Genomic DNA, 25,401 nt, shown 5'->3' on the forward strand with positions numbered 1-25,401 from the left:
AGAAAAACATATAACGCATCGCTACTGATGTTCTCACTTACAGTGATTTGTAGTCACTGCCTTTAGTTTTCACCTCTGCTGTGCTTAGCGGAGGTGTGTGTATGGGTGCTGGGATGTGTGTCCCCGTGGCTCCTTTCTCTTGCGTCTTCCTTCGGCTGATGGGTGAGCGCTCCAGGTGCCTCCTCTCAGTCCCAATTGGTGACCTGGATCCAGAACTAAAGACAGTGAAAGTGACAGGAGTCATTTTGTATAAATAACACTTCAGCACTACCTTGCCACCAACAATCTTCGATATTATAGAGCTACAGGACTGAATGATGAACTTGCGATAATAATCCCCCCCCCCACCAAATTAAATATTCAATATTTCAGAGAGAAATATCTTGAGATAACTTTATGCCACTGAGGAATACTGCCTTTAACGCTTACATGCCAGCTGGCCTGGCAGACAGTGCAGATGGGGAAACAGTTTGCTCGCGGTCAGAGGTTTGACCAAGCGTGTGACCCTGCATGTCTGCCGGCCCTTCCAGGCACTCTGAGAGGGGCAGCAGAGGGGCCAAGAAGTCTCCGGTGGGGGATTCACAGGACAGCTCCCCACTGCTGGCATACAGCAGCTCCATCTGGGTGGTGGTCCGCCTGCGAGCCTGAGGGACCAGAATTGTTTGGCTCAATATTCAGCTGACTCGCAAGTCAACGGACCAGTTACCAATTAATTCAAGTCCTATAAATAACTACTGTGGAATGGAAAAAGTTGTACTTATAGGATGTAAACTAGGAAAAAACAGGTAAAATAAAGTAAAATAATTTTTGTACTTTTACTGTTACTACAGCATATTGGATACAGAGTACATGGGTCTACTGAGAAACTTTTTTTACAGTATATCAGATTGCCATGCACAGTACAGTACCTTGCTTCTCGGTCTGGCTTCACCACATAACTTCATTAGGTCTGATGCCAGTGTGCTGAAACAAAGCCAGGGATTTTCAATCAGTTACACCCACTACATGCTGACATGCTCATTTTAAGCAGGTATAATGTTTACCATGTTTATTATCTTAGCTTAGTATGTTAGAATGCTAACATTTGCTAATTAGCACTAAACACAAAGTATAGCTGAGGCTGATGTCATTAGTTGTGTACTGTATTTGGTCATAAACCTAACTACTGGACAATCTGAAATGTTGTCCTCATGGTGATGCTGCTACATGAAGGGATCAATAAAGTTATTACAATTCTAATGCCTGCATAAAATTAGTTGCGTGGCTAAAAACATTTACATGGCTCTAAAACTAAAAAAAGATGTGAGATGTAAAGGAAAAAAAAACATTTTAGCAAACAATCAGCTGTAATAAAGGCAGAACATGTGGCGCTGCCTCCAACTTTCCACTGTGAATGACATTTAGCATTAGTTTGTATTGTATTATTTCGTCTTTTTTTTGTATTAGGGATGTCTTTTTATAAGCCCCTTGGATTCCTTTCTGACCTGTACATATATTTGTTCTATCATTAAGTGTCTTTTATCATGATGTTTTAACTGTACAAATAAAGTAAAGCTAAAAACTAAACTGTTCCCATATTAAACCACAATACTGAACAGAACAAGCATTTTAGAGCATAGATGGATGTTTTTGTATTATATACTGTATCTGTAGCTAATGTTTATAGCTATGCTGACATCCACTAACACTGCTAACAAATGCCAATAATATCCCCTTCCATTATGTGTGTCTGTGCTTGTGCCAGCTCTGCTAGACATCAACCTGAGCAGAGGTCTGATTAGCCAGAATTCAAAACACTTGCTGTAAACTGCTTGGGTCGTTATAGCCCTTTTCCACAGCACAGGTAAAATTAATAACATCAACGATGGCTTGTTTCATTCAAAGCCAGCACGTCAGTGAGCCAGCATGTACAATACCAAGACACTAGAAGTGACACGCCTAAATGGAGTGCAGCCATGATTAATGATATCAATTACACCAGTGCTTTCCCTGCTATGATATGAAAAAGACCTATTCATTGTCTTTACCTGCCCTCCGTGGCTGGACTGGGGGTGGACTCGTCACTACTGCTGTCGTCTTCATTCTCTGTACCGTAAAACACGTACACATTAACACACATAAACATAACATCCATTCAGAAAGCTAAATATTACAGCACAACAATGATTATGGCTTCAGCAGTTCATAACATTGTCAGGGGTCTCCAGGTTTAGTTAGATAAAGGGGGACAATCAGGTGTCATTAGTGTAATGCCACTGGAAGCTACAGTGTTTGTCCTGTGTAAAGGAAGAATGGAGAAAGCATGAGAGAGGCAGAAAGACACAAACACAGAAACGCAGACACGCAAACTGCTGTGTATACAAGACTTTAGCTTTGAATCCTGCTGCAGGGTGGATTTTTACTGCTGATTAGTTTTAGCGACAACAACCTGAGTAAATGGGACTTGCTAGCATGTGGGGTAACAGGGGTAACTTAACACAACACATCATGCACGTCATGGCAGAGTTCCTTCAACTGGTTAGTTTTTAAAAAGGAGGACTAAGGGTTGATGCACACTACAAGATTTCTTAATCTAGTTTAGAAATATATTTATCATAAGCACATTTAATGTATCAAATATAAAAAAGAATATAAAGGTCAGAGAGTCACCTTGGTTATATCAATTACTATACAACTTCTATACAACAACATCTTGTCTTGAGACTTTATATGTTATGTTTAGGTAAAAAAACAACTAAATATGAGTTTTTTGGCAAAACAGTGTTGTGGTTGATTTTATTTTCCTTGTTCAGCCTTCAATAACTTTAAACAAATAAACACTATTAGGTTTGTAGGAACCAGACACTGAGGTACAGAACGATGAAACTCTCTAAAATTGCTTTCAAAAAATAAAAAGGAAGTCACTAAAAGTCTCTGATTGGTGGGATCGTATGCCACTACACTTTTACCCACTAGGAGTTTCTGATGGGTAAGATTTTAGAGGCACGGGTCATGTGCCGTTGCTAAGCAACACACCTGTCTGCCTGAACTTTATCCCAGACTCGCGGGACACATAGATATGATTACTGGAAAAGGACTTCCACTGTCTCTCCTCTGTGATAACAGTGCTAATCAGCAACTTCCCAGGCTCTACAAAACGACCTTGGTTCCAACAAATGTTCGCATGTTAAATTCAGTGCTTTCTTTGATTAAAATGAAACACATCTGGGTTATAAATTGATTGTGCACTAAACACGATTTCCTTCAGCAACAGCCCTATCTTTTAAAAAGCCCATATGATGAGCTGTTACATCACTTTATAAAGATTAAACTGCATTTATGGGACCAAAGGTTGGCAAAGGCTATAAATATATATTTTTTTAAAGTAAAAAGTTATTTTTGATCTTTTAATTTAATTCCATATTTTCCTTTAATTGGGGGTGACGTTTGTGGAAATCTTGTAGTGCGCATGTGCCACACTCTCTCAAACATAGTCACATTGCTATCCATCTCATACTCACCTGGCGACAGGTAACCTAACTCTGAGTTCACACCAACACAACAAACAAAGAAAACAAACAAATCAAAATCAAACCCAAAGATGAGAAACAGGCTACTCATTATTTTACAGACCTGCTTTTTGTTTCATAGAGAATTCAATGAAAAACTGACATGTTTTCTCTTGTAATGAATATATCAACCCTCTCTGCACACCTACAAAGAAAACCGAGGCCTGCAAAATAATATGTAGCCATAAGGCGAAAGAAATTATTAAAAAAGGTGATTGTGATTGACATGCTCAGACCGGTATCGATTTCTTGGTGTTGCCCACCTTGCAGAGCGCTGCCCAGCAGAGCGTCCAGCTCCGGGTTGATCTCAGCTTTCTCCTTCAGCATGTGGAACAGCAGCTGGTTCTGGGTGGCACTATTGATCTCTGTCTGCTTCAACCTGCCTTCCATCACCTTCAGCTGGGAATCCTTCTGAGACGCCTGCAGACCCTGACAGTGACAACACAGCAGCAGACAGGTTATCACTGGAGACACAGCAATGAATTATTTTTAATTGTATGTTTATCTCAGAAACAGGCAAACCTAGTGAAGGCTCTGTATCTTTATCTTTAGTAGCGTATCTTGTTGTAATTACGTCCACTTCTTTATTTGTTCTTTGCTGCTGGGTTGAACGCATTTCCTCACTGGACCAATTAGGTTTCATCAAATCTAATCCTATCTAAGTGAAACTTAATTTAATCAAGTTGTTCCATTTAAAGTCTCATTGGATTCAATCTTATAAAGGCGCCATGGCTACGAAAGCAAGATCAAGATGAGCAGACACAGTTGCCACAACAACCAACAGTATACACCAGCAAACACAATGCAATCAAATTCATACAGTCCATTTATTTTGAAAGATATGGGTATCAAATAAATAATTAAAACATAAGGAGTGCTTCATGTTATCTTGTAATTGATCTATGATGGATTAACATGCTGGGGTTGCATGACTCATAATAAATCTTACAGAGGTAAAAGCGAAGGGTTTATCAGGTTAAATAAGTTGCTTCCAGAATAATACAGAAACCTGACTTTACCTGTTGTCAGTGCGTGAATGCAAACAAAGACACACGTATAACATTAAGACTGGAATAACAAATAAGTCAGCAAGGCCGGTAGGTACCTTATTGATGGCCATAGTCATGAAATGGTCCACAAGGAAGCGGGCCTCTGATAAATTACAGGAGCTGATCACCGCGGTAACATCCACTGTGTCTCCTTCCTCCTGTAGACCAGAATAATAACACATTCAATAAAGTGGCATTGTAAGAAATGGATTTGACCATAGTGTATCTTGTGCAATATTTAAAGGAATATTTTGGGAAATAAAGCGACCATTTTGCTACCACCAACACCTGCTTAGCTTAGCTTAAACCAAAGACTGGAAACAGGGGGAAACAGCTAGCCTGGCTCTGTCCAAAGGTAACAAAATCTGCCTACCAGCACCTCTAAAGCTACACACAAACTAGTTCATACAAAGCTAACCTTAGCTTGCTAATATATACCCGTTTAGATTAAAGAGTAAAATCGGTATTGGGATATGGTTGACACTACAGGCATTGCATTTGATTAAAATGCTGTTTAATGATCGGCTGCCCAGCGGCAGCAGTGCTACAAATGTTTCCTAGCAACCAATTTACACATTACTAGCTAGTCTATACTAGCTAACTCTTAAGTTTGAATCTAGCGAGTAGTTAGCGACCCAATCCTAAGCCTGCACTATTTCAACAGTTTTTGTGTGTGTCAACCAACATGTAGCATCAGGGACTGCCCACATAGGTATTTCTTTTTCATCAACTTACATTGTAACAGTGCTCCCAATGCTAACTCATTAGTGACTGTAGCCCTCAGGCTTACAACTGATAAATAATAACACAGTTTAATACCAGTGACAGCAGCCATGTGATTTTGGAGGCCACTTGGATGAACGTGCATCTGATACATGCAGCCAGCTACAGAAAATGTCTGCTATTTTCCTCCCTTCCTATCACTGTTGTTACTTCTGATTTCTCATTCTTGAAGCTCAAGAATAATTCATTAAAAACTATTTATGGAGCACCCTGAGAGCTTGACAGAGTGAGCCATGAACCAATGAGGCCATGTAGGGCAGATGCTCTTCAAATGACACATTTTTAAAATGATATTTATGAACTGCTGTTCAGTGTGCATCATTAGGCTGCTGGCCCTAGGTTTTTGGCTGTGGTAATGGGCTACACTGCCAGTGGTTGTTGTTTTATTGAGCCTATTATTCTGACAAATAAGCGCCTGATGCTTATTTGTCAAAGTGGGGTCCAGAATGATCTGGGAGCTGTTAGTTGTGATGAACTGTGCAATTATTTCCCAATTGTTTGCCTGACGGCTATAGTCCAGTACAGGCATATACTAGCTAATGAGGTACTGATAAAACATCGGTGTGAAGTGTTATCAACTGTGTTTATAAATGCACATTCACTGTCTTAATTCCAACAATTATTTTATTTTTATTTATTATTTATTTATTTTATTATTTTTATTTTGAAGTATTTTGAAAACTTAATGGCAATATTGCCATAGTAAGAATCCTTCCTTTACCATACGTTACCTTCATTTACAACTACACATTCCCCACCACCTCACCTTGGCCTCCTCCATCTGCATGATGTTGGCCTGGCAGTCGGCGATGCTGTCGTTGATATAGTCGATGTTGGCGCTCAGAGACTCCAGCTCCTCATTCAGGGAGGCCAGGGAGCGGTCGGCGTCTGCGCCCTCCACCGCCATCTTTTCTCTCTTTCTGGACACTCGCTCCCTCCGCCTGGTGAGCTCCTCCCGTTGCTAAAGTGGTGGCGGAGTTTTAGGGAGAGGGAATTGAGAGGAGACAGGAACAAAAGAAGAATGAAAATAAGGGACAAAGAATGTTAGTTTTAACATATTTTTACAAAATCTACATTTGTCAGCATTGATTCTGAACTTTGAGTTTTTGGAACTATAGTTTAAATGCAATAATATATACGCATATGCTACTGGTTTCACAGGCAAATATCATTTTCCATTTATTTTACAGGGCCAGAAAAAACCCAATTTCTTCTCCTCTTGCTTTATGTTTCTGCGACCATCTTGAATCCGATGACGCGATGCGTTACCTTCAGCAGTCTGTTCATATCTGTCTCCATGTTAGAGATGGTCATCCTCTGCATGATGATGTCAGTGACACGTCTCTCCAGCGACTGCCATTTGGCCCTGGCTGACCTGCTGAGGTAGATACTTCCCATTCGCACTGGGGAACTCCTGAGGAGAAAGACATGGCTCTTTTAGAATTGTTAAAACACACACTCAACTGTGTGATACACACCTTAACACACATATACACGCTCAGATGTCGCACCTGGCTCCATTGGATGGGGACGCTCCAGAGGCGTGCATCCTCCCTGGGGTGGCTCTATGTGACGGCTCCTGGAGGGGTTCAGGTAAGCTCACCTTCCTGCTCACCTTCCCAGACACGGGCCTCACCTGCCGCCTAAGTGCTGTCACCTGATAACGGTTCACAAAAGAGAGAATCACTTTGCATGATAGAGTGAAACAAAAGCGGATGCAAACTCAGTGATATTGTCCATACTCTCCCCTATGTGACTGTGTGTGTGTCTCACCTCTTCATTCTTCCTGCGAAGAATCAGCTCCTGTTGTCTTTTCTGGGCCTCCATCTGCTTCAGTTGGTGCTGTAAGAAGAGATGAATGTTAGGAAAGAAGCAGTCATATACAGCGGGAAAGTGAAAGGTTGGTAAACAATGACCTTGAGTAAGTAGTCATGACAAGAATCAACCAACTATATCAACAAATATATATTGTATTTTTTTAGAAAAGCAGGAATTTATACATTATTTACTTTTGAAACACAATCACCATTGAACTTACATCAATTTGAGAGCACTAACTATGATGCACAGTGGTGTTTTATCAGCCTAAAAACCTTAAGTTTAGGTGTGTTTAACCATGACTTTATCTATATCTTATCTGTAAAATGAACCAAATTCAAGTATTATGACAAATAATATGTAAATAAAACACACAAAAAAACAAAAAACAAAAACAACTAGCTCTCTGTGAATGTGTCCATCCCTCTCACCTCCGCTCTGCGCTGGTCTTTCTTCAGAGAGGCGATCTCCCTGTTCCTCCTGCACTCTGTGGCTCTGTTTCTCTCCTGCTGCTCCTTCATCTGACGCATCAGCACCACCTGGTGGTAAAAACAACAACAACAACAACACAGCAGGAGAAAAATCAGCACTGCAACAAGACGAGTGTGAAAGAGAAAGTGAAGAGACCTATTCCTTTACCTTGGTCTTCTTCATCTCAGTCACATCCTGCTGGAGTTTCTTGAGCTGCTTCTCGTACTGCGACTGGTTCTTCAGCAGGCGGGCGTGCTCCTTCTGAGCTGACTGGAGCTTCTGCAGCTCTTTGTTCATGGAGCTCAGCTTCCTCTCATACTCCGCTTTGATCTTCTTGGCCTTCTCCTCCGTACCCGACTCCACTGAACCTGGAGATGAACAAGAAAATGTTGAAAGAATATCGTATCTGTTTCAGAAGGGTATTTAGGTCAAGTATCTGTTGCATGTGTCTCTTACCCATGTTATGCAGCACCTTGTCCCTCTCCAACTGTGTGTCTTTGATCTTGTTCTGCAGCATCATCAGCTTCTGTTCGTACTGCTGTTTGAGAGTGTGCAGACGCCGCTGGCTGTTCTCCAGCTCGTCTATCAGCTTCTGCTTGATGGCGATCTCACAGGTGATGTTGGCCAGGTCGGCCTGGACGTTTTCTGCGCACAAACGCATCATTAGATGCTGATGCCTCTTCCGTTTTTTATTACCAACTGCAACGTCAGAAAAGAAGCTGTACATAATGGCTTGTCTCGCTATAGCTAATTTTACCTTTCTCTTCCAGTTCTTCTGAGTCAGACTCATCGGACGTCTCATCCCCCGCCACGTCAAAGTCCTCCTCCTCTCCATCTGCATCCTCGCCTTCTTCGTGGTCGCTGCCCTCCTGGCAACATATAAAGCACACACATGAAGATAACAATAACAAATGTACATGCTAAGAAATGTGTGATAAATATCTTTAAATAGCAATCTAAAAGCTTGAGTTAGTGATTCTCCACCTACCACCACTGCCTCCTCGCTGACTCGCTCCTGCTCGTTGTCTGGCACTTCCTCTTTGACAACACTGAAAGAGGAAAAGGCTGTTAGCCGAACAAGACACATTTCTTATACTGTAGGTCAGATATGGAATAACTGCAATTTGAATTACAACAAGGATGGGTAAAGTGCACATGCAAATGATTATACACTTGATCAGATCAGGAGCAGATGAGTTCAGTGTTGATTAATGAATAATTTCACTGTGATTGCATGGGGGGCAATATTAATGATACAATGGGAAAGACAAATTGATTAACTGATCACAATTAACAGTTATTACAAAATGATTAAATTTTAAGAAGGGCTGCCACACACTAAGATTTGTTGACCAAATTCTATTCTTTAAAATTTTCTTTTTAAGAGATATTTTACACACTATCACTTTGCACATTTTCCAACTCCAACTCCAATTTTCCTATCCTTTTTTTTTAAGGTTGAGACACTAGTTATGATGAGATCTGATCAACATCTTGCAATGTGCAGTGAAGAGGAAAAAAAGAGACCGAACAGAGGGTCAGGAGGAAGAGGTAAGAGCTGGTTCCTTCCAGGAGTGTAAACCACCTGTAGGTGCAGAAGACGTTAGAGATTATTGACTTTAGGATCTTAGAAAGGGAGATTTGAGTTCGGACCCGGGTCAACAATCAACTGAAATCCTGTCAATTACTTGGTGCATTTCAATCTGAACACAAAAGGACACGATTTGCACTGGCGGTAATTGAACCAGTTTCAGATTTGACCCAGTCCTGGATGGGATGTAGCAAACCTGGTGTGTTCAACCTCCTGGTGGTGATTCTCTTCGTATCGCCTTAGTCTTCAGAGAGAAGGATGGGGGTGAGGATGGTGAGGTGTGGAGGTGAGGAGGAGGAGGTGAGAGGGGCAGACAGGCCACAGAAGTTGGGGCAAGTGAGGGAATATTACAAGATAGGGGAAAGACAGAGAGTGAGAGAGCAGCAAGAAAGACCAGGTGAGTGCAGAGACTCTCACAAACACAGTGCGTTCAAATGATGAATCCTGATTATGGAGATGCAGATGAAAAAGACAGATTTCACCTAAAAGATCACAAATTAAATCCCTCGCTTTTAATGTGCAGATCTCGAGCTGGCCCTCGCAAGTATAGAAAGTGCACAGTGCACACTCACAGCAAAAGAATTGTGCTTCAGCGTGCCAGAACAACCATCATCATTAATGGCTGTCACTATCATCTTGTCTCAATCCAGCCTTCATTCCATTAAAGAAACATCAGGGTGTAAACTGCTAATGCAGGGAGCCAGGAGATAATTACCCACAACACACCAGGCCACACACCCTCGCCATGGCAACAGACAAACACCAAGACTCTCCCTTTTCAGTTTCTTCACAACGCATGTGTCATTCTAATTTACCTCCAAGGAGCTTCACAAGATTTATTACAAACAATGTGAGCGGGTAAAAACTGAAAGCACACAAGTTTTTTTTAAAGCAACAAATCCCACACTATACCTCTTCTTCTTCTTCTTCTCCTTCTTCTTGAGCTTCTCCAGGTCTCTCTTGGCCATCTCGATGACGTCGCTGGCCTCCTTCTCGGGGGCGAGGAGGGCGGTGGAGAAGGAGCCGGGGCCGCCGTACAGCGAGGAGCGCGTGGAGGCCCGAGATAAAGTCTTCCTGAGATTCTCGCTCACAGCCTCACTTTCAAGAAGTTTAGCTCTGAGAGGGGGGGAGAGTTACAGTCAAGTGTTTTCACACAACATGAACAAGTGGTCTGCTATAAAATTGCTATAAAATTTTCAGCTCATAGACATTTACTTTAACAATTCTGTGCACAATTACTTGAACATCAGTCAGTGGCTGCACTATATGTGCCTGTGCTAAGTGGAATGGCTGCTGATTAAATAATAATACTAAAATACTACTATAAAATAAAATTAAAATGTGGTCACTTCAAACCTGAGCTCCTCGATTTCTTTGATGTAGTTTTGAATCATGTTCCCGATCTCTTCACTGCCTTCACCTACAAGCAGAGGCATCACTTTAGCTTTAACATGGATTCATGGTGACTGGTCTGGAGCAGTGGTGGAGAGGAAAACTTTTAAATGTAATTAGATTTGTGGTTACATACAATAGCTTCCCTACAAAACTACTCTTCATTCTTGCAGTACTTCTGTGAGTACCATTTCAGAAACATGCTTTGGTGAACCAGCTCACTTTTCATGTAGCGCCATCAGCAGGTCAAAATTTAAATAATTTATGACTAACACCCTGTGAATCTAATGACATTCCCATCAGGCTCAGCTGTACTTTGTGTTTAATGCTAACTAGAAAATGTTAGCATGCTATGTAAACAAACTTGCTAAACATCAGCATGTTAGCATTGTCACTGAAAGCATGTTAGCATACTGACATTAGCATTTAGCTCGAAGCACTGCTGAGTCAGAGCTGCTAGCATGACTGTGGTAAGGTATCTGGTAACAGATAGCAAGAATTGTGCTATTAAATGTATTGTGTATGTGTCATTCGAGCAGCTAAATACATTATGAAGTAATTACGAAGTAGAAGTAGCCGCAAAAACAGTACTGCTTCAACTATACAATATTACAATAATAATAAAGGTGTATGTGAGTAAACAGTTGTGATTTTTGACAAGCCAACAGTGTATTGATATCCATTATCAAGAATATGCGACAAAACTATCAGTTGTTGTCTAAAATGGTATACTGTAAGCTAAGAACATAGTAAATAAATAAATAAAGATTTACCTAAATTGCAAAAAAAGAAAAAGTACATGTTGGATACTGCCAAACCTAAAATTCAAATAAATACATATAAATATGGTTTGTGTTTTCCCCCTACTAATATAGTTCCCCACTACAGTAGTACAAATAGTAATGAGATTTTGTAATCAGCCCACCTGCTTTAGCCAAGGCCTGGTTGGCCTGGTCACTGAGGATCTGTGTGAGTCTGGATCTCTGGGCGTCGATGGTCTCCTGCATGGCCTTCACCCTCACCCTCAGGTTGTTGTTCTCCGTCTGCAGCATGGAGTTCTCATGGACCAAGTCGTTCATGCCCTCCATGCCATCTTCACCCACCATACGCTTCCCCTGGGCATGAGGCAGGGCAATTAATATCAAGAAATATTTTCCCGCTCATATCTTCTGCACTGATTTTACGTTCTCTAGTTATCTTTCATTCCATCTACCAGCCTCCCTCCTTTGCTTCTGCCTTCTTACCGTCTTGTACTCCATCAGCTCCATCTGCAGTCGTGCTATCTCCGTCCTCAGGGCGCTGATCTGCTGGCTGGCTTTGTCCTGGTTCACCACCACCTTGTTCTTAATGTTTCGGGCTCTGTTGGCGTACTTCAGAGTGTTCAAGGTCTCCATGAAGTCCCGGTCCGACGGGCTGATACAGGCGATCATCATTGTTTGACTGGAGAATGCACAAATGGAGAGCGTTGATCAATCCCCATGGATTATTATGGAAAAATAAGACCACAGCAAAGACTGATTGTCCAGGCTTCTAAATGGTCTACATATTTTCTTTTTAACTTTGTGCTAATCTACATACACATTTGAATTTGGATTTTAATGTATTGAAACCATAATTGGGCCTAGTCAGAGGGTTATTGCATTAATGATGTAAGCGGTGGTTGAACTTGTTCTTAATGCATATATAATCAGTACAGATGTGACCCACTCTGCATGTAGCAATGGTTACCATATCGTGGGTGCTTGCTTCATCAAGCTGAACTGTTTAGGAAGTTTAATTTATGCATGTCTTTTATGCAAAGTTACAGTGCCTATCTGGCAACTAGTTGGTCAAAAAGAAGTTCTTTTTCTCAGCTGAATCACTGATTTCAAAGCAGGTATGTCAACTTTTGCAGCATCAAAATACTTGGTTTGTGATCCATCCAAGATCTACATCCATATTCTTTTCATCCATATAAGATTCAGCCCCACAAACCTGTTGCCACCCAGTGAGTCCTGTAACAGCCGGGTCAGTTTAGAGTCTCTGTAAGGCACGTGAGTGGAGCGCTTACTCCTGTCTCCCAGAGCACTGATGACGTTTCCCAGAGCAAGCTGAGGTAAGACAGGGAAGAAAGACAAGCTTGTGATTGGATATTTGAGGGTTAAAAAACAATTCCAGGACTTGTTGAAATAGGAAATAATAATCACTCTACTTTCAAAAAAACACCATACATTTGTACTTGAGTGAAGCTATAAATAATGGTTCTTGTGTTAGTGAAAGAAATTAAGTGTGCAGTTCAAGTTCTGGCCACCTGGGGGCTCTCTTGCTCCACACAATCACTGGTGAATGTTGATATGTGCAATTGAAGAATGGCAGATCATTGCTTTGCATCATCACCCCAATAAAGAAAAGCTACATTTTCTGGCAGGTCATGTAGCAACACAGCGCTGATCAAATGCATAAATACAATACATGTCTATGACCTGTGACTGCACTGCGCTGTGTGATATAAAATGTCCAATGCAGAATCAGACGTGCTCTTAGCTTCCTCACCAGCCCACAGTTGATGGAGATGCCCTCTTTAGCTCTGTCCCCTGTGGCTCCAGTTCTCTTCAGTCTCTCAGAACCAGCCAGGTCCACAAAGTGGAACTTGGCTGTCAGCGTCTCAAACTCATTAATCTGTGAGTCGTTCGCTAGGCGGTTGTCTGTCGTATTATCCTGGAACAGAACGGAAAATAAATATAAGGGGATGCACTTTTCAGAAAGTGCTACAATTTTAATGTTTCATCGTAAAATTGCAGCTGATGATCATCTCAGTCTAGTAAAACATCAGTAACACGTTCAGTGGCAAGCAGAGACTGTGTGTTAAGGATACGTACGTCGTTGTCGGGAGAGCAGGCTCGCACTTGGCACAGGTGGATGGTGAAGATGGCGTGGGAGCGCGAACTCTGGGTGTTCATCTGAGTGCTGGCGGTGGTACGACACAGAGCGCCCAGCTTCAGACACTGCATCATCTGTTAGAGGAGAGGTGAAGGGAAAGGAGGGCAGGAGAGAAGGAGGGAGGAATAAAAGACAACAAAATGTGTGTATTCAGACATCACAGACATCTTTGGGTGAAGGTCATACCTACACAGGAAATCCATGAGAATGATATTAATATAGAAACTGTTATGTATAGAGAACAAATCCTTTATATAGCAATCAATGGGACAAAGAGATTTGTTTACGAAAGTGTCCTGTCACTCTGGATACTCCACAGACCTGGCTATGATCAGCTTTCATAGGGACTATTTCTTCAGCAGAAAGTAGTACTGGGGAAAGGTTTGTGAATTCTTTAGAGTAACAGGGATACTGTTTTTGGAAAAACGCGTTGCTGTTGAAGTTTATAAATATTGTTTTTCAGTGCTGCGGGCAAAACAATTCAATTCAGAGTCTCCTAGATAGATGTCTAAAAACAGCATGGATAGAAAGCACTAGAAGTTGGTGAGAATTTTTTTTTTTTAATTTGGGTAAACTGACCCTCCAATATTATAGTGGTGGTTTGGAGTATTACATGTTTTGCATTTCAGAATATGTTTATTAGGACTGGACAATACAGATAAAACAATGATTTTTACAATAAAAAATCAAAATGTAGAATTGTTGCGTGTAAAATAAGCGGAATTTAGTAGTGGTGATGGTTGAAAGCAGCAGAAGCAGTATGGGTCACAGTTATAATGAGGCCAATCAGGTGCTGCAGTAAAAGAATTGTAATTGTGCTAGTAGCAGTATTAGCTATGGTCATGTGACGCTTCTAAGGAAATACAACTAAAATGCTGGACAAAGAGGGGGTTGGTGCAAAAGAAAACTGCCTTCAGGACATTTTGGGGCGTTAACGCTGACCTCAGCTGCAGAGGTGACGGTGCGAGTGGTGACCCCCACGGTGTAAATGCCTCCGTTGGCGTCCTCGTGGATTTTGATGTTGGATCTCTGCTTCCTGGCCTCGATGTCTCGCGTCGAGTCGAACAAGTCCAGCACATCCTCGTTGTACAACTGGAGAGTGTGTTAAATAAAATAAAAAAACAGGAGAAAATGGATAATACGCATAGATTATTGCATGAATAGTCAATATAATCATTACTTCCCAGCCTCATTTTCTCCCCTCAGCTACTTCCTCACCAGCTGTTAGCAGCCACTTGCTGGCGGTTAAAAATAAAGCCGGGAGCTGACCTTTGACCCCTTGCGTCTTCATGCACTAACTAATGGACCTTAAGTGGACTGGATGTTTTGAGTTGAGAGTTTAGATTGAGTGCTGATAATTGTACCTTAATTTGAAACACAAATTTTTGGTTTTAAATCCTGTGAAATTGTAAAATTTTTGGTCAACGTCTGCCTTTGTGTGTGTGGGTGTGTGTGTTTCTGTACCTCCAGAAACTGTGCGTTGATCTTGAACTCGGGAACAGGCCTGCCCTGCTCGGTGGCAGCCTGTCTGCGCTCCTCGATCCCTCTGAACAGGTGGTTGACGGCCCGGGGAATGATACCCAGCTCGTCCTCTCCGATGTTGACGTCGAAGCCGGTTCCCATGGTGTAGGTCTTCCCCGAACCCGTCTGGAGGTGGGGGAGAAGACAGAGTCATCAGTTACTTAAACAAATGGGAATAGAAGTTAATTTCTGCTCTTATCATGTGTGTTCCATATGAGGTTTAATGTGTTTTTCTGTACATTTCATCAATATATGTTTCTTAGCTGTATCATTCAACCATTCAACGGCTCAAGCCTCTGGGTCTCAGAGGTGCAGCTCTAAGTAGTTTCTCGCAACATTGGGAGGGGTTGCCACGGTGACAAAAAGAGGAATGCAACATTGAGCTCAAATTCACATCACCCTTCTCCTCCCTGTTGAAACGCCTGAAAGAGACCCTGTGTGTGTCTGTGTGTGCTGTGATAGATGAGGAAGTGCGTGTGAGTAAATGTGCATGTATGAGAAAGATACAGTAGTGTGTGTTTGTGTTTGTTTTGTTCTATGAGACCACACCTGTGTAGTTACTATGTGCACATACACATACAGTGTGTGTGTGTGTGTGTGTGTGTGTGTGTGTGTGTGTGTCTGTGAAAAGCTCTTTGACAGGAATACAAGGGCTGCAGGAACAATGTGAGGAGAGAATAATGAACAGAAAGAAGAAGAGCGGAGGGAAAGATCAAGAGGAGGGAAAGTTTAACTGCTGTTGTTCAACTAGAGAGCGTCAGCTGCAGCCGGAGACGCTGTGCAAGGGAGAAATGAGAAGCTAAAAAACCCTCAGGGGGAAAACAAACAATTTTTTTAAAAGCCAAAAGAGTTTTTATGGTCAGGAGAGAGAAATGTTGGCATATCATGATGAAAACTACATTTAAAAGAGGAAAAGCGTATTCTTCAATGGAGACAAAGCAGGAGTTTCATATCTTAATCGAAATAGAGCATGTCTTGTGGCTGCATTGCATTCTGGTCCGACCAGAATGTCATTTGTTGAATTATTGGAGGTATTGTCTCTACGAGGGACTTTGTCTTGTGCAAAATTGAGAGAGTGTAAGGGAGTCTTGCATTACATTTACAATAATGTGTCAATTAATGTGACATTTGTCCATTTATTTGAAGGGAATAATAAAAAATACCCCAATAAATATGGGGCTGCCAAAGTTCACTGCCAATAGCTTACCAATAGCTGTGTATTTCCCTTCAACTCTGTGCTGTGCATGGGTGTGAAAATGTGTAATATAGTATATTTACTATGTATACTTCTTTACTAATAGATTATTAAAGAAATAGTTCAATATTTTGGGAAATACGCTTATTTGCCTACTTGCCGAGAGTTAGATGAGAAGATTGATGCCACTCTCATACCTGTCTGTTCAATATGAAGCTACAGCCAGCAGCCGGTTAGCTTAGCTTAGCATAAAGACTGGAAACAGGTGGAAACAGCTAGCCTGGCTCTGTCCAAAGGTAACAAAATCCACCTACCAGCACCTCTAAAGCTCACTAAATAACATGTTATATCTTGTTTGTTTAATCCGTACAAAAACAAAAGCCTATAACAACTATTTTTAAGCTAACTGGCAATACCTTCATATTTACTGTACAGACATGAAAATGGTAAGAAAGTAATTAAGCGTATTTCCCAAAACGTCTAACTCCTTTAAACTGCGAAGCTGTTAGTTGGCAGGCTGGTGTTTCATCTGTTTAATGTGTCTCAATTATGTTTTGACTTTGCAGTTTAGTGCACTGCTCTGGTATGAGGTGAAGCAATCTGTTCACACTCTGCTTTGATTGGGCAATAAACTCCCTTTCTAGCATTCCCTCTCAGGCTAATCTATCAGAGCCAATATGAAACTGTGGTGGTGAGAGCAGGTTGGAACATGTCAGCTGATACAGTGTATTGACGGAGCTGGCGCAGCTGTGAGGCCTGTTCACTCCCTTATTACTTGTCTGACGATATGAAATGAAATCAGCTTTATATCACATGCTGCCATAAATCTTGGGATGCTGGAAGCAGCTCCGTCCCCTTGAGCGATGCAAAGTCGAAACGTATGTGTACCATGCCACTGTGCTGATGGTAGAAACATGCAAGAGAAAAGCCTGTTGACCAACCTGTCCGTATGCAAAGATAGTGGCATTGTAGCCCTCAAAGCAGCCTTCAATAAGTTTCTCGGTGCAGTGGGTGTAGATGGCTTCCTGCTGGCTGTCCATGTCGAAGACGTGGTCGTAGGTGAAGGCCTTGTCCTTACCCAGGAACACCTGCGGCTCCCCGGGCATCACATACGTACAGATGTGACAGCCCTCGATCTTCTCTTTGGCCAGCTGAGGACGGATCCTGGTAGACAGAAACAAAGATTTTTAACTGCCCACCATAAGCCTGGATTTCTTCCTAACTTTCAGCCTCTTGGGGAAAGAAATATCCAGCATTTTTGGCAGGAGACACAGCATTAACCCTCAAGGCGCTTTAAAATGAGTTAATGGCAGTAAATGGCAAGAAGCAGCCCTGCCTAAAAAAAACCCTGAAATCCTTTTTATTAAAACTACAAATCTAACTTCCAACTTAAAGGTAAATGCTAACATGCTCATAATGATAATGCTAGTGCTGATGTTTACCATGTTCACTATCTTAGTTTAGCATGTTAGCACACTGATATTTGCTAATTAGCACTAAACACAAAAGTACAGCTGAGGCTGATGGGAATGTCATTCGTTTTGCAGGTATTGTGAAAATAAGTGATAATGGCGTTAGATGAAAAGTTAAGGGATCACCAAAGTTATAACAATTTATCCTTCATAGCAATCCATCCAACAGTTGTTGAGACCGACCAATATACTGACATTGCCATCCCTATAGCTACACTGCAAGAAAGACTAAAAATCAAGCCCTGTCAAGGACTCTTCCAAGACCAATTTCAAAAACCTTTAAAGACTCAGTTACACTTTTTAAATTCATAAACTTTCCATATTTTCGAGGGCCTTGGCAACTCTGCTCTGTGGATGTTTGTTAATGTGTGTGTAAGACAGAGGCAGAGCGGAGCTGTCTGTGCATGCATCTAAAGCCTGATCAAGAATTTGTCATATATTCAAAAACCATGATTGATTATTACAGGTTTGATGGTAAAAATGTAGCTGAGCTGAAGACAGGTAATATTTTCACTGAGCTGCAAGCAGATGAGTGTTGTGTGTGTGTGTGTGTGTGTGTGTGTGTGTGTGTGTGTGTGTGTGTGTGTGTGTGTGTGTGTGTGTGTGTGTGTAGGACCACGCAGTGCCAGCACACTCTCCAGCAGGCACCATACACAGTACAGTGCCCTTACTGTTCACGAGGAAGAGAGAGAGAGCAAGAGCGAGAGAGCTCTGGGTAAACAGTCCCACCCTGGATTTCATTAAGGAATCGCTCTGTTTGCTTTAGTGCAAATAAACACACTGTTACTACATCATTTCCTCCTATGATGCACCTCTGCCTCTCATCACTGAACTCACTGTCCATCTGAAGAGGAAGTGGAAATATTGGAGGCATACCAAGGAAATATTTGGACATATTGGGAGCATTAAAATATCAGGAATACTTGCAGCTTTGACAGAAAAATATTGAAGATTATATACAGCAAAGGATAAATACTGAAATACTCAGAAATAATATTGGACATATATTTGAAAAAAAGGGAATTTCCTGCTGAGATACCTTTTGTAGGTACAAAATGCATTTATCCAATGCTTCAGTTAAAATGAACCCCAGATAAATGAGATAATAATAATAACCAGGACACCTGAGAATCTCAGAACAGTATTGTTGTATATGGCGGCCACTGTTGCTCTCTGCTGGCAGGCATTAACTCTGAGTGTGTGTGACAGTGTGTGTGTGTGTGTGTGTGTGTGTGTGTGTGTGTGTGTGTAAGGATGTGGCGCTTTGCGTGCAGTCTGTATTCTGTGTGCAGTACTTCTGTGTACACTTTTTGTGGGTGCTTTTGTGGTTTACTCTCACATTCATCACAGTAAGAGTCTATAGAACTTCTGAATGGCCTGAAAAGACAGTCAGTGTGTGTGTCTTTGTGTGTGTGTGTGTGTGTGTGTGTGAGTGTGTGTGTGACATCAGACCCCAGCTATTTACCAGACTCTATCTGGGATTACAGTCCTGATGAGAACAGAGGACAGAGCCAGGGAGAGACCAAGGGATCCAGGCTTCAAGAGAGACACAGTCCTACCTGCAGTAACTGTACACTTGTAGAGCATTATTACCATCAGCTTTGTGTTACTGACAGCAGATTTATCACAGTTTATACAATAAATGATATATGTTATGTCAGTAATGTCTTTCAGCGGGATAATTTTGCTTTGTGATTCTTTATTGTGTTTAAAATATCTAGCTTTGACATCAGGATTTTCTAATTCTTTGTCATGCTATAGTGCAGTCTATTACTATATAATCATAAGAATATTAGAAAAATATTTTTTTGAAATGCAGGTAGCATTCACCATATGCATATCTATTGCATTGATGTCTATGAATGGAGATAATTTACTAAGGAAAAGACGCTTAAAATTGTATTAAATGTTTGATACGTTTGATATGTTTGAACTAAGAATGAGGGGAAAATACTTCCATTGGTGAAAAATTGATAGCATTTCACTTTAATTTAAAATCTGTGCCATTGTGGGCCAATGTGTGTGAGATGGATGAATGGATTATCTGACATCACATGAATGGTTAATAATATTATAATTGATTATATCACATTTTTCAAATTCAATGGAGCAGAATTTGAACCTATGAAATTCCAAGATATAAAAGGAACCTTTATTTTCAGAATCTTTTTATCTACTCAGTGTAATCTTTTGAGTAATTACAATTTTGAGTTAGCAAACATTTGCCTGTTTCCACATCTAGCAGACACGAGGCAACATTAGCATTCATTCAGAGTCACCACCGGGCTGCTTTTAGCCTTGTTTAGGTCTCCACCAACTCCTGTGGGTAATTTCTGGCTAAATATTGGCTGCTAAATGATCCACTATGTGTACCAGCTAGTTGCTAACTTTGTTTTCTCTGTTGTTTGAGTGCTGGGCAGGCACCAGAGCTTTTTTGCTAAAAACAGCTACCTGCTTCATCTGAAAAGGACGATGAAAGCAGTGAGAGTGAACCGAAACGAGCGTCCCCTTTCACACTATTGTTAATATGAAAATATTAATTAGCGCATCTTTAAGTTTTATAAATGCATTAAACTGTGCATAATTGCAATTTTCTACTTGAAAATGACGTAACTGTAAGAGTTAGGGTATTTAGGTCATCTAAGGAGGCTGTGATTTACTGATAGGATGGTTTAGGGAATTACAGGAGTGAATCTGCATTAATCCTTTTGGCCACCTTCCCAAAACTTGTCAGAGAGCCATTACTGTAATCCAGTGTAACAATGGAGGCACTCACTGCTGCTTACAGCAATGGCATTAAGTCACTGGGTTATTGTTCACTTCGGCAACTTAAAAGAAGTGTAACGAAATATGGATTTTAACATGAGATGTCAAATGTAGAAAATTTCAAATTCAGTAAAGTATCATGAAATGAGTCAATGGTTACTCATTGTAATGAAGGACCAAGGGAACAAACCAGTATTATTGTAACCCCATTTAGAATAAATGCCCAGTCTTTCTGATTGTGCTCAGCTCCACAGTGTGATGCAATGTTTGTTTTGTGTAGCTCTACGACAACCCCAAGGTCCTCCATACAAAGAGAGACCAAGGGTGGGCTAAAGAGGAAAATGAATGTCTGAGAAAATGTTAGAGAGAGATAAAGAAAAAGAAAGAGGATAAAAAGAGAAAGAGACTAGACATAATGGTTACAGCCCAGACAAAACACTGATGACAATCTCCGCATTAGGAGGCCGCCACAGTCCATCCAGTCAGAGCTATTATCTGTCTGCGTAATGATGGTCTTTCACATAACTAGACCATCAGACTGAACTGATTCAGCTAGAAACTCTGCTGTTTTTTCTCACTAATGTCTTGGCTCTTCAAGGAGCTAAAAGGGACCAATTTTAACACTGTCCTACGTACCATTGTCAAATTATTTGTGACTCCTTGTTTTCATTAATGTACTTCAAAGAAATGAGACCCTTGGAGAAGATTTGAATCTTATACCTAAAGCTTCAAAAAATTAACTAACCTTAACAGAATGTGAAGTAACAGTTCTGATTCAGTATTCACTGTCGTCAAACTGTCCCCTGTCGGTCTCGGAGGCTGTGTTCGGTCCAGGTCTGGCCGTATTCATAGGTAGGCTGCTAATTGCCTGCTCATCCAGCTCCGATTCTGGTGCCCATTCCGCACTCAGTCAGCTAATAGAACCACTAAGTTAGCGGCTAACTGAGCTAACTATCTAACGGTAGTTGGCAGCAGTTATGACCTGATATGTGATATGATGCCCCCTATTTTTTTGGAGTATGAATTCGACAAGTGGAGAGTAGTCTCAATTCTTACATATTTCCCCTTGAATTGTTGGTCGTAGGACAAAAACGGTCTATAAACTCAGACATGCTATGGCTGCCCACCACCTTGACCTCCACTGCATTACTTGCCTTGCTACATAAAAGACTTGCTAGTTTCACGCTGCATTGGCACTGAACTTTGGCATTGGACACCAATCTTGTACTGTAGAATCGTACCCTAGATAGATCTTTGTAGTGCACTAAAATCAAAGCCAATGGCTGCCTTGAAAAAACATATAGTATGCTTTGTAAAATGGTAAATATGCAATTTGTATTTAATGGGTTTAAACCTGCAAAACTACTGCCTCCAGGCAGTTGGTTTAATCCACGTTGTGCATCATTAGATTTCTGATGGCGTGTAACATCTCAAATAGATAGAAGTTGAAGTACGTCTTAGTGTTTGAACACTGTGGCACAATGGACCTCTATTTTGAGTAATTTTTGGATGTGTATGTATTCACAACTAATACAAGTTCTGGCATCAGACATCTCAGCTAACTGTAAACAGGTGAGGGATAAGATAGGTGTGAAGCACATCCTGCTGGTGTATTATTAGTGTGACTGACTTTAGTTGTGATTATGATCTGGCAGGCTTCACTCTGTGGTTCAAACCAAAACACACTTTTCTCCTGGCTGAATAAGGGCTGCCCTTCAGCACTGTGGAGACTAACAGCACTAATCCACCTTCTAGAGTGACACACGCAGGCTCCTCACAGGCTGTTTCTCCAGGAAATTTAATTCCACCACTTCCTAAATGTGCACAATCACACACTCATACACACACATGCACATAGAGAAACATGCTTCCACACTTTCATATTCTTGTACATACAATTTCACTGTTTTGGGGAGTTGTTCACAAAAATTTAGGGTAGTAGCTATATAACTACATTGTGCAGCAGCTTGATGATCCTTCAGGTAGATTGAAAATTGGTTTGTGATTTTAGTCATGCTTAATATTTTGTATATTTCTCCTCTTGTATATTATATACAGTATTTGTATAAGTTTTACAGTGTTAAGAAACAACTATTATTATTACCGAATATCAAATGTGAAAAGCCCCTTTCACAGGTACACACACACACACACACACACACACACACACACACACACACACAGATCAGGGGCCCCCAAAGCCAATTGAAAACCTTTGTGTAATAACTGCTCAACACATTAATCTGCTATGACAGTTTCAGCCAGTTGGAGGAAATACTCAGAAGAAAAATACTAAGTTTCAGAGTGGAGAGGATTATATTGAGTTTTGGAGTATTCATCACCAGGCACTTTACATTATAACATGAAGGTTTGTGTTGTTTTATCCCTTAAATATATATATAATGCACAATCCAGGATGGAATGTCCATTAGTTCAAAACTAACCAAAAAGAGCAAAAAATTCTCACACTAAGACACTACGGCACAATAAAAAGCTTTGCTTTGGTTGTCTTTTTTATCCAAAGTGACAAACAATGACTGAGCATATAGGGGTTCTGTGTTTGGTTAATCGACACTTTAAGAGAACAGGTGCATGAAAACTGTGACATTCATCAGTAATGAGCCAACCAGTGTTATTTCAATATGATTACAGATATAGAAGTAAACTGAGCAACTCTTAAACACAGTTCAATAAGAGAAGCCTCTGGCTGGCACTGACTGATGTGAGGAGTTTAGAGTGATGAGATACGGGACACTGAATCCTTTCTAAGAGATAAAAGGGGGATGCACACACACATAAAATATAGTCCATATACACATATACCTGCTATTCAAATACATACACACACTTTCACACACAATACATTACAGACACACACAGAGGGGCTTTGTCAGCCTCTCCCCATGTGACAAGTCCTGTTAGGCTCCTGCTCTCAGTCTCATTACTGCGATTACAGTGACAGCCTGAGAAGCAGCGGGCTCCTCATGCACACACACACACGCTCTACCAGGGAAAACCCAGACATCATACGCCTTCACCTTGATTTTTCATTCTAATTTGGAAAAGACAAAGATTACAAAGAATCTGTGAAACTTTAGAAGGCAGTTAAACTGATGAAAGTTAAAAACAGGGGCACTGCTTGCTACAGGCACATGCTCCAAAACACTGAAACACACAACCATACACACAAAAACTACTTATATGATAGAATAAAGTAGACATGACTGCAACATCTTGGATACCACCTTGGCATTTGGAATTTTTAAATTAAAAAAAAATATTTTAGAGACCATTTTGGATCCTAATCCTGGCAACGAGAATAGATACATAATCTTAAAATAATTAAAATCCATCAGCATTAGGAGCTGGTAAAAAAAAAGAAAAAGAGATGAGTCAGTCCAACAACACCATGCTGCTCACCTCATCCTTCCTGGAACATAGCTAATCAAACTACATACTGACATCACTTCTCCTGACAATCAGCCAATCAAATCACTCCTTAGGGATGCAGCCGATCACTCTGCATCATCATTGTGAACAACAACAACAAAGCCCGATGTTTCATTTCTAGCTACCTAATCTAATCCTCAGTAATCTAATTTTTGGTTTAGTGTTGAGGTTCCCTTCAAACACCATGTACAGCTGACACAGCACAGGCAGCACTGAGTGCTTTGGCAGAAACAGAAAGGAACATCTGAGCCCACAAGGCAGCAGACAACAAGACTCTTTTCTCCACATCTCACACTGCTACCAGCACAGTGACTCATCACCTGACCTCATCATGCATAGTCCCATACTTAGTCTACATACTTAGAAGCATGAAGTATATAGCAGTAAATGATTATAATATATGTGTTTGACAGGATTGTTGATTGATAGCGAACAAGTATTTGACCAGTTGGCTGAGATGTTGGGCTTTTAAGACTCACTTTCGGCTCTGCTCTAAGGTAGTTCACTTGTTTTGATTGTAAAAAATATGACCTAATTTTCTGTGTCAGCTACAGGCCACTGCAATTAAAGAGACATACGCGTTATTAATACTAATATGATGTCGTTCTAAGAGTGACAGAAATAATAAAGTACTGACATTGAACTAAACCTTTTAAGTTCAAATCCAGATTTGTTTCAGTCTAATGTAAAATAATGTGTTCGCATCATGCATTACCTGCTATATTACAAAACGCTGGCCTAATTTTGCTTTAAAGGACTAGTTCACCCAAATATAAAAAAAAACCAAAAAACAATTTTTTCAGTTACCACTAGCAGTATCTAACCATATACATATTTTAAATTTTAAGATAGGTCTTTGGGATTTCTAGAATTTAGTTTGTAGTGTTCAAAGCATTGAACAATTACATTTTGGGATAACCACCCTTTAAACTCGTACAAATTAAACTGACACACCTTCTTCCCTTCATCTACATCTTCTCTGTTAGATACCTTCTTTTCATTGCATTTACCTGGGAAATTAGCTCTCAGTTTCTAATAGAGGTGTCAAAAGTGAGAGGACAACAAACAGCGTTCTCTATCTTAGTGTTCATGCAGCGGACAAGCCGAATACAAGGGTTCAATAACAACTGAGGCTAAGCAGCTGAAGTCTTGATGAAGACTGTGGTCCTCTGATGTGCCTTAACTGTGGTCGTGTTACTGAGACAAGAGAACTGCAAACACTCGGATTTCAGTGACACACACACACACACACACACACACACACACACACACACACACACAGATAGCTATTACAGCCCCAATCCTTCTTCTAGTCAAAGCCCTCTGTTGAAGTGTAAATACTGAAAAGCTTCACTCTATTCTTCAGGACTCTATGACTGCAGGAAACATGATCATACCACTGCATTTATTTACATCCTTTTAAGTG

At 40.8% G+C, this 25,401-nt stretch overlaps 1 protein-coding gene across 3 annotated transcripts in view; it reads right to left on the minus strand.

Annotated features, from left to right (window-relative positions):
- LOC122871024 (kinesin-like protein KIF21A) overlaps window positions 1–25,401 on the minus strand; it is a 38,349-nt gene that overhangs the window by 5,935 nt on the left and 7,013 nt on the right. For 2 of the 3 annotated variants that reach the window (XM_044185538.1, XM_044185537.1), the window contains exons 2-27: window positions 17,229–17,451; window positions 15,036–15,218; window positions 14,514–14,663; window positions 13,511–13,645; window positions 13,185–13,349; window positions 12,627–12,742; window positions 11,897–12,092; window positions 11,578–11,767; window positions 10,617–10,680; window positions 10,173–10,376; window positions 9,457–9,504; window positions 8,658–8,718; window positions 8,427–8,538; window positions 8,126–8,314; window positions 7,838–8,037; window positions 7,630–7,737; window positions 7,154–7,222; window positions 6,892–7,037; window positions 6,650–6,794; window positions 6,147–6,341; window positions 4,654–4,755; window positions 3,812–3,977; window positions 2,028–2,085; window positions 909–963; window positions 430–644; window positions 42–215 (exon numbers count right to left, since the gene is read on the minus strand). In XM_044185538.1, the coding sequence (XP_044041473.1) occupies window positions 42–215; window positions 430–644; window positions 909–963; window positions 2,028–2,085; window positions 3,812–3,977; window positions 4,654–4,755; window positions 6,147–6,341; window positions 6,650–6,794; window positions 6,892–7,037; window positions 7,154–7,222; window positions 7,630–7,737; window positions 7,838–8,037; window positions 8,126–8,314; window positions 8,427–8,538; window positions 8,658–8,718; window positions 9,457–9,504; window positions 10,173–10,376; window positions 10,617–10,680; window positions 11,578–11,767; window positions 11,897–12,092; window positions 12,627–12,742; window positions 13,185–13,349; window positions 13,511–13,645; window positions 14,514–14,663; window positions 15,036–15,218; window positions 17,229–17,451 (3,669 nt within the window). The remainder of the gene's footprint in view (window positions 1–41; window positions 216–429; window positions 645–908; window positions 964–2,027; window positions 2,086–3,811; window positions 3,978–4,653; window positions 4,756–6,146; window positions 6,342–6,649; window positions 6,795–6,891; window positions 7,038–7,153; window positions 7,223–7,629; window positions 7,738–7,837; window positions 8,038–8,125; window positions 8,315–8,426; window positions 8,539–8,657; window positions 8,719–9,456; window positions 9,505–10,172; window positions 10,377–10,616; window positions 10,681–11,577; window positions 11,768–11,896; window positions 12,093–12,626; window positions 12,743–13,184; window positions 13,350–13,510; window positions 13,646–14,513; window positions 14,664–15,035; window positions 15,219–17,228; window positions 17,452–25,401) is intronic. The other variant, XM_044185539.1, reaches the window with a different exon arrangement.

The sequence above is a fragment of the Siniperca chuatsi genome, linkage group LG23, assembly GCF_020085105.1.
Source record: "Siniperca chuatsi isolate FFG_IHB_CAS linkage group LG23, ASM2008510v1, whole genome shotgun sequence".
NCBI lineage: Eukaryota > Metazoa > Chordata > Actinopteri > Centrarchiformes > Sinipercidae > Siniperca > Siniperca chuatsi.